This window comes from Cyprinodon variegatus, unplaced genomic scaffold (genome assembly GCF_000732505.1).
Source record: "Cyprinodon variegatus isolate N-32 unplaced genomic scaffold, C_variegatus-1.0 Scaffold627, whole genome shotgun sequence".
Classification (NCBI taxonomy): domain Eukaryota; kingdom Metazoa; phylum Chordata; class Actinopteri; order Cyprinodontiformes; family Cyprinodontidae; genus Cyprinodon; species Cyprinodon variegatus.
Genome location: NW_015151080.1, coordinates 28,907 through 38,343, shown reverse-complemented (window position 1 = coordinate 38,343; position 9,437 = coordinate 28,907). Strand labels below are relative to the sequence as shown.

The window sequence follows — 9,437 nt, the reverse complement described above, 5'->3', positions numbered from 1 at the left end:
CAGCCCAGACTTTCTCTAATATAGATAATTTTTGTCATTCTCCTACATGCTGACCTTAAAAACCAGCCTAAACTGAGTTTCCATTGATTTCAGGTTATTTTTAAGCTCTTTTAAATTGTGNCACACACACACACACACACACACAGGAACATTAAGTCTTAATCGAGAACCACTGTAAAGTTTCTGTTAATGATGCAGGAGTTTGAACGTGAATCAGTCTCTCCTGCCAATGGTTTATAAATCAGTGACTGATATGAGCCTCTCAGTTAAACAAAGGAAGAGTCCAGCAAAAATCATTAACGTCTTCAGAACAGCAAGTTTCTCATTCACCAAATGTAAACAGTCTTAATCTGGGAGTGCTGCAGGGTCTGCCCCCTCATCATACTCACAAACTCAAAACGCTGTTATCAAACAATTCATTTTATACATTTACATGGTTTAGGTGACATTTTTTAGTTTCATTCTAAATTCCTACCTATATACATTTCAATGAATAATACAGCATTAGAGATTTGAATCTATGCTCATATCAAGTGTTCTGTTTATATTTTTAAGCACGTGTCGTTTCTTATCCCTGTTTTACTGTAATTAGACTTTGTTTACTTTTCTTTCTCTTTACCTGCTGATTTAAACTATTTTGACCAAACAGATTTTCTGTAAGAATCTTAAAATTCTATAAATCAAAATCATTTGGGTTTTTCTGCATCTTGTTTCAGAGTTAAGTTTTATTACTGTGCAGCTAAGAGGTTAATATGTGTCACTCCTGTGTGGAAATGTCAATAAAGTTTTGTTCAAAAGCAAAACAAAAAGTTGTGCACTTCCTTGATGAGCTGTGAAAGCTGCACACGAGTGTTCGAAAGACACCAAAAACTACAATCTCCATGACTTACTGCACAATACAAGCAATGAACTGAGCAGTTAAAATCAGTATTACTGGATTTCACTACTAGTCCTTGTTTGCAAAGCAGGTCTACATTTATCTACCAGTTGGAACCTGCTGAAACACAGATGAGCCTCTGATTCGCATTCCATAAGCAACCATACTGGTATAAAAGAAATACCACATGCACAATTGTCCTCACCTTCTTGTGAAAGCTGTGCAGAAAAGAGCTAGTGCAGCAGTCGTGAGACGTGAACCAGCCTGTAAGCTGTGTCTGTAACTGTGCTGCTGCCTGTTGCCTCATTAGTTAAACAGAACAGCAGCAGAGGGACTTTAACCCTCTGTGGTGTAGAGGGAAAGCTCACTGGACGGACAGATGGTGAACTTTTTTTTGTCTAAGAAAATTAACATAGAAAAGAAAATCACTTTTAACCTCAAACTGGGTTTTAAGAACATATAAACAATCTGTTTGACCAGTATAAGGGAATATTATGTGATGTTTTCTGACTTAAAATTTAGCTTAAGCTACATTTTTTAATATATATTAATTCATGCATCCAGACAAACTATAGAAAAGGTGTGGATTGAATCTTTCTCTGACAAATACTGCCTCATTATTTAGGTTACCTGGTGCAGGTCAGTGTCTCATCTGGATCTTAATAAGGATATATTACTGTGTTGGAACAGATGGGAGCTATTTCAACCAAAAATAACAAATAAAGTTATTCTGCAATAAAAACATTTTAAAAACCTGACAGATTTCCCCTTATTCTGTCGCAGAATCAAATACATTTTAACTTCAAAGACAACAATTTGCATTTCTAAAATTATGATTTCATTTAAACCAACCTGGCACTACGTGAGGACCTAAATTTATTTACAATTTGTAACAGCCTTGTTTGCAAGTACTGGCTAAGAGTTTTACACATTAATTTGTATTTCAACCCTTTTCCTTTTCATGTTTCAAGATTTATTTAAAGCAAAGCCATAGAAGCTCACCTGGATTCAGGTCTGGACTTTGACTAGACCACTCCAGAAGCTTCTATCCGTTGCTGCCTGTTACAGATTATTGCCCTGCTGCATAACCCACTCGCACTTTATCTTCAGACGGCAGATATTCAGTTTCAGGTTTTCTGCTAATGGACAGACAGCCTTCATATCTCATTGGTTAACAGTGATCTCAGCCCAGACTTTCTCTAATATAGATAATTTTTGTCATTCTCCTACATGCTAACCTTAAAAACCAGCCTAAAATGAGTTTACATTGATTTCAGGTTATTTTTAAGCTCTTTCAAATTGTGGATGGCTATCAGTATAACTGAGGTGCACATTCTTAAAGCGAATTAAACAACCCATATAGAAATCAGCATGTTTCACCTGTTCTTTCTTGTTTTTTGTTAATAAGAGCAGGAAGTGTTGCTTCTGTTATTTCTATTCAGTTAGAGCTGGTCTTCATCGAAGCGTCCGGGCCGCTAGAAAGCAGTCAGTATTGGCAGGAAATGAACATGTTTTAAATCTTTAGCATCAAAGAACTCCAGTCCAGTTTAATCCAAACCATATTGGAGCCTGAATTTAACTGTGGATGTGAATAACAGATTCGATCTTATTAGAATGACCTTTAAAAAGTTGGACTGAATTGGAAAAGAGGAAGTAAAAAGAACAATCAATCAACCAATCAATGAAACTCCCCATGAAACAGTTGGATGAGCAGCACCTGTTGCTTTAATGTTCCTTTGAAACATGACATGACAAACAGTTATTCAACATAATCCAATGTAATACTAAAGAGATAAGAAACCCGTCACCGTATTGTAATGGGAGCATATTTATGGTGATTTAGTTATGACACAGGAGCAGAAGTCTACTTTGAACTTTGCAGGGTTTTTAACGAGTACATGTAATGTTTATACCACAACCACAAAAGGAAGAAGTCGAGGTAAGTGTCATGATGGGTTCACAAGTGAGACCCAGTTATGCAGAACACCCCGGAGACGGAAACAGAAGTAAAAGGTTTAACAATGTTTATTGTTACAAGCACAGAGTTAACCACTGGTTCTGGTTCAGGCCTGGGGAACTGGTTCACTGGAGTCTGCGTGGGAGACAGTTCAGTTAGCGTTTGCTCAGAAGAGTTTGATTCAGACAGTTTCAGATTTGTACCTTGAGGGTTCTTGGTTAAAGCCTTGAGGGGGAAACTGTTGGGTCCGGAGATAGTTTGTTCAGCAGAGTCCGTAAGCTGCTTCAGCGTCTTACTTCTTGTGAGCTGACCTTGGCTTTGAGTTTCCAGCTCTTAGTCCAGAGCTGCATGGGAATCCAGAGAGAGACTTCAGGTTTGGCTCAGAGGGCAGGCTCGGCAGGTTAAGCTCTTCCTGAGCTTCACAGGAGAAAAACAGGTTTCCTGGAAAACAGAGACAAAGGTTAGAATCCAGTCTGGATTCAAAAGTCAACAGCTGCTTGCGGTTTTCAGTCAACAAAGGTTCTCAGAGATACTAGGCTTAGGTGCTAACCAACTGGATCAACACTGCGGCGTTGAGGCAAGGTCTGAAGACAGCTTATATACTGTGGATCCTCTGATGATGGAATGAGCTCCAGCTGTGCAGGAGGCTCGGCTCAGGAGGATCCACGGCGGACTCTGCTGGAGAAAGGTGGTACTTCTCCAGCTCCCAACAGTAAGAATCTTAACCATAGAAAAATGTAAGCACGGTGGTGGCAGCATCATGTTGAGGGTTTTTCTTTCTTTGAACAAAAATGATGGATTGATTAAAAAACAGTGACCTCCAATTCTTTATCTCAATTTAACAACTATATGTTTAATTTTCTTTAAAAGAATTTGAAGTTCTGATCATTAAAACATCCCAAGGACACATCACAACCACGTTTAAAATATCTACAGTGGATAAAATTAGAATCTGGAGTGGCCTAAACTGTAACCTGCTTGAAGGTTTCAAACAGGAACACTATCTTTATCCGGTTTACCCTGACCTCCTGCTTCATTCTCTCTCTTTTCCCACTAACATTGTTCAGGAAGTTGGGCTCTGGCAGCTTTCTGGTTGTGTGGCTTTTTTCCTGCTTTTAATCAGTTAAACTGCTTACAGTACGTTTTGCAATACCAGACATTAATTGAGTGCAGGCTGATCTGAGTGTTACATTTCTAAGAAAAAGAGCTGCATAATAAAATCTGAGAGCTACACGGCTGCATGGCTGTCGGATGTAGGCTCCGCCCCGTTAACCTTCCTGACAACAGTTAGCACCAGAGGTTTCAGACCCTGAGTTATTTAGACTGCTTGTGGACGAAGCTTGGACATGACGGTGGGGAGGAAGGTTGGATGGTGAACTTGGATGTAGTAGACGGCACTTCCTCCAGCCATGATGGCCAAGCTCCACTTGATCAGGCGGCCTGCCGCTGAGCTTTCACGAGGTCCCAGCTGTGTGGCAAAAATAAAACAATGAATGGTTACATTAAATTACATTTAATCTTTATTCAGTAGCAGTTTATCAATTGTTTATTATTTTTCTTTATTGAGGCCAACAATCTAAACATGAGAAAGAACATTCTTTAAAATATTTTTATAAAATAATAGATGCACAGATCTGTTTTTTCCCATCCAGTCCGAAATGATTAGATACTGTTGAATGCATTAACCGTATACCTCACCATGTGAGCAATGACAGGAACATTGTTTGAAAATTAACAAATGAGCACAGATTAAAATCATAACTAGCTGGTGTGTGCGCTCTCAGGATGATGTAATCATCATATAGAGAAGGGACTATATAGTGGAGGAGCTAGCCACTTGGGCCAGCTCCTCCGGGGGAATCCCAAGGTGTTCCCAGGCCAGCCTAGAAACATAGTCCCTCCAGCGTGTCCTGGTTTTCCCCCTGGTCCTCCCCCCAGTGGGACGTGCCTGGAACACCTCACTATGGAGAAGTCCAGCAGGCATCCTAACCAGATGCCCGAGCCACCTCAACTGGCTCCTCTCGATGTGGAGGAGCAGCAGCTCTACTCTGAGTCCCCCCCGGGTGACTCAGCTCCTCACCCTATCTCTAAGGGAGAGGCAGACATACTACGGAGAAAACTAATTTCAGCCGCTTATATCCGGGATCTCGTTCTTTTGGTCATGACCCAAAGCTCATGACCATAGATGAGGGTAGGAACGTAGATCGACCGGTAAATCGAGAGCTTCGCTTTTTGCCTCAGCTCTCTCTTTACCACAACAGACCGGTACAGAGCACGCTTCACAGCAGACGCCACACCAGTCTGCCTATGGATCTCCCGCTCCATCTTCCCCTCATTCGTGAACACGACCCCAAGATACTTAAACTCCTCCACTAGGGGCAGTACATCCTCTCCAACCTGGCTTAAGACCATGGTCTCGAAGATGGAGGCACTGATCCTCATCCCGGCTGCTTCACGCTGCGAACTGCTCCACTGAGAGCTGTAGATCACACCCTGATGAAGCCAACAGAACCACATCATCTGCAAATAACAGGGATGCAATCCTAAGGCAACCAAAACAGATCCCCTAGTAACCTTGGCTGCACCTATAAATTCTATCCATAAAAGTTATGAACATAATCGGTGACAAAGGGCAACCTTGGCGGAGTCCAACCGTCACTGGAAATTAGTCCCACTTACTGCCGACTGACAATGCGGACCAGGCTCTTACACCGGTCATACAGAGACCTAACAGCCCCTATTAAAGGGCCCAGTACTCCATACTCTAGGAGTACCCCCCACAGGACCCCTCGAGGGACACGGTCGAATTCCTTCTCCAGATCCACAAAACACATGTAGACTGGTTGGGCAAACTCCCATGCACCCTCCAGTATCCTGCTGAGGGTGTAGAGCTGATCCAGTGTTCCACGGCCAGGATGAAAACCACACTGCTCCTCCTGAATCCCAGATTCGACTATCCGACGGACCCTCCTTTCCAGAACCCCGGAATAGACCTTACCAGGGAGGCTTAAGAGTGTGATTCCTCTGTAGTTGGAACACACCCTCCGGTCCCCTTTTTTAAATAGAGGGACCACCACCCCAGTCTGCCAATCCAGGGGCACTACCCCTGATGTCCACGCAATGTTGCAGAGCCACGTTAACCAACACAGCCCCACAACATCCAGAGCCCTAAGGTACTCAGGGCGAATCTCATCCACCCCTGGAGCCTTGCCACCGAGGAGGTTTTTGAACCACCTCAGTGACTTCAGCAACAGAGATGGGAGGACCCAAACCGGAGCCCCCAGGCTCTGCTTCCTCAATGGAAGACCTGTTGGTGGGATTAAGGAGGTCTTCAAAGTACTCCACCCCCCGACATACGACATCCTGAGTCGAGGTCAGCAGCACACCACCCCCACTATAAATAGTGTTGGTACTGCGCTGCTTCCCCCGCCTGAGACGCCGGATTGTGGACCAGAATCACTTTGAAGCCGTACGGAAGTCTTTCTCCATGGCCTCTCCGAACACTTCCCACGCTCATGTTTTTGCCTCAATGACCAACCGAGCTACCTGCCACTTTAACGGCTGGTACATATCAGCTGCTTCCGGAGTCCCACAGGTCAACAAAACACGATAGGACTCCTTCTTCAGCTTGACAGCTTCCCTCACTACTGGTGTCCACCAGCATGTTCGAGGGTTTCCGCCGTGACGTGCACCCACAACCTTGCAGCCACAGCTCCGACTAGCAGCCTCAACAATAGAGGCACGGAAAATGGTCCACTCAGACTCAGTGTCCCCCACCCCCCTCGGACCATGTTCAAAGCTCTGCCAGAGATGGGAGTTAAAGCTCCTTCTCACAGGGGACTCTGCCAGACGTTCCCAGCAGACCCTCATAATACGTTTGGGCCTATCAGGTCTGACCGGTGTCCTCCCCCACCAATCGCAACCAACTCACCACCAGGTAGTGGTGGGTGGAGAGCTCCACCCCTCTCTTCACCCGAGCATCCAAGACATGCGGCCACAGGTCAGAAGAAACAACAACAAAGTCAATCATTGAACTGCGGCCTAGGGTGTCCTGGTGCCAAGAGCACATATGGACACCCTTATGCTTGAACATGGTGTTCGTTATGGACAATCCATGACAACCAAAGACGTCCAACAACAGAACACCACTTGAGTTCAGGTCAGGTGTGCCATTCCTTCAAACCACGCCTCGCCAGATCTCACTGTCATTGCCCACGTGAGCGTTGAAGTCCCCCAGAAGAACAAGGGAGTCCCCAGGAGGGGCACTCTCCAGTACCCCCTCTAAAGACCCCAAAAAGGGTGGCTAATCTGAACTGCTGTTTGGCGCATTAGCACAAACAACAGTCAGAACTCGTCGCCCCACATGTATGCGGAGGGAGGCAACCCTCTTGTTCACCGGGGTGAACCCCAACGTACAGGCACCAAGATGAGGGGCAACAAGTATGCCTACTCCTGCTCGGCATCTCTCACCAGGGGCAACTCCAGAGTGAAAGAATGTCCAGCCCCTCTCAAGGAGNGTATGCGGAGGGAGGGAACCCTCTAGTTCACCGGGGTGAACCCCAACATACAGGCACCAAGATGAAGGGCAACAAGAATGCCCACTCCTGCTCAGCACCTCTCACCAGGGGCAACTCCAGAGTGAAAGAATGTCCAGCCCCTCTCAAGGAGACTGGTTCCAGAGCCAGAGCCATGCGTCGAGGTAAGTCCAACTATCTCTAGTCGGAACCTTTCAACCTCACGCACTAACTCAGGCTCCTTCCCCACCAGAGAGGTGACATTCAATGTCCCAAGAGCTAGCTTCCTTAGCCGAGGGTGAGAATGCCAAGGTCCCCAACCTCCACTGCCACCCATCACACATTGCACCCGACCTCTTTGGCCCCTCCTACAGGTGGTGAGCCCATTGGAAGGGGGACCCATGTTTGCCCTTCGGGCTGTGCCCAGCCGGGCTCCATGGGTAAAGGCCCGGCCACTAGGCACTCGTCAGCTAGCCCCACCTCCAGGCCTGGCTCCAGAGTGGGGGCCCGGTGACCCGCGTCCGGGCGAGGGAACACTACGTTAATTTATTTTATTTTCCCTGTTATAGGGATATGTACCAAAGGCTTTTAAGGTTACTGTAATTAAACCTCTGCTTAAGAAACCGTATATATAACTGGATGTGCTCTATTCATCCTCTGACATGGGAGCTGGCTCGGAGCTCGTCTGCCTGGCTGTGTGTTTCCTGGACGGGGCCTCCTTTCACAGTTGTTGTCTTTTGTATCTATGCTTCTTTTTCTATCTCTGCTTCTGTCTCCTTGAACCCCAGATGGCCTCAGCAGATGGCCGCTCACACTGAGCCTGGTTCTGCTGGAGGTTTCTTGCCATTAAAAGGGAATTTTTCCGCTACACAGTAAATAAACTGAATTGAATGATTAAATTATAAAGTGTTGTTGGTGCTAATACTGAAACAACATGATAAATATTTGAAGAATGAAGTATACAGTATGGCATCCTGTATTTTAGAATGTATTTATTACCTGGGAAGTCTTTGAGAGGCAGGTTAGGGTAGGTGTAATGACCTCTCCTCTAATCCGTCTTTGTTCTCCGTCACCACCTCCCACTGACCGGTGCGAGGAAAGTCTGGTCTCTTTGTGACTTTTTTCACTGACGTCTGAGATATAAAGAATGATCAAGGAAAGGTTACATCGTGTATTTAATAAATGGATCAAAATGAGGTCTGCTTCCTGTCCGCTCACCTGGAAGCGGATGTGCTGCAGTAGTTTAAAGTGATCTGCGTACATCCTGAAGTACTTCAGGATTTTAGAGTGGTGCATGTAGTTGGGATAATCAGCAGGGATGGGGAAGTCGCTGTAGCACATCATCTCCTTCCAGATATTGATGGTTAAAGAGCGATAGATGCTAGCCCTGTTTGGCTCAGAGACTTCCTGGGGGGACAAAAAAGAGAATTAAAAGGAAAATATCTGACAGATGAAAATAATCTGCAGGTTTTTTTTTCCACAGCCAAGTCTTGCCTTGAACCTCCAGAGCCCCCCCATGTCGTCGCTGCTTTCAAAGCAGGTTGGCTCCATGCCCTCATCCAGACAAGCCTTTATGCTGGTGAGACCAGAGGGGCCGGCCCCGATCACTGCGACTTTCTGCACCATGATGAAGCTGCTGCAGGACAAGAAGAACAAAAGGGAGACATTGAACATAAAACTTTTCTCCCAAGACCTGGTTTAGATTATAGAGTTATGTTGAAGTAATGACAGCTCTTAGATCCCTTTGAATTCATAATTTTGTTAACATATCAATGACTTTTCTGCAGTTTTAAAGTTTTTATCTAAAATCTGTTGCAAAATCATTCAATGCATTCTGCTAAAAAGCTTTAATAAAGTTGAGGGACTGATTTTGGGAGCAGCCTAAAGCAGGACAAATGTTTCCCCCTCTATACTTCAATCATAAAATCCAGCAACATATTAACACATATTTATTATTAGCTTATCTTCCTAATAACCACATGTTTTGCTGGTCTACTTACAGTTTTTTTATGCTGGTGTTTCTCGGGGTAAGGAGCAACAGCCTGAGATCTCAGTTTGTTGGAATGGAGACAAACTTCTAGGAACTACG

The 9,437-nt window shown here is 44.8% G+C and overlaps 1 protein-coding gene across 1 annotated transcript; it reads right to left on the bottom strand.

Moving 5' to 3' along the window:
• Positions 1 to 8,370: 8,370 nt before the first annotated feature.
• Positions 8,371 to 9,437, bottom strand: LOC107096486 (dimethylaniline monooxygenase [N-oxide-forming] 4-like). The gene is made up of 4 exons (XM_015393148.1): positions 9,349 to 9,437; positions 8,843 to 8,984; positions 8,567 to 8,755; positions 8,371 to 8,481 (listed from the first exon to the last, which is right to left on the bottom strand). The coding sequence occupies exons 2-4, from the start codon at positions 8,972 to 8,974 to the stop codon at positions 8,371 to 8,373; spliced, it is 432 nt and encodes a 143-aa protein (XP_015248634.1). The 5' UTR covers positions 8,975 to 8,984; positions 9,349 to 9,437.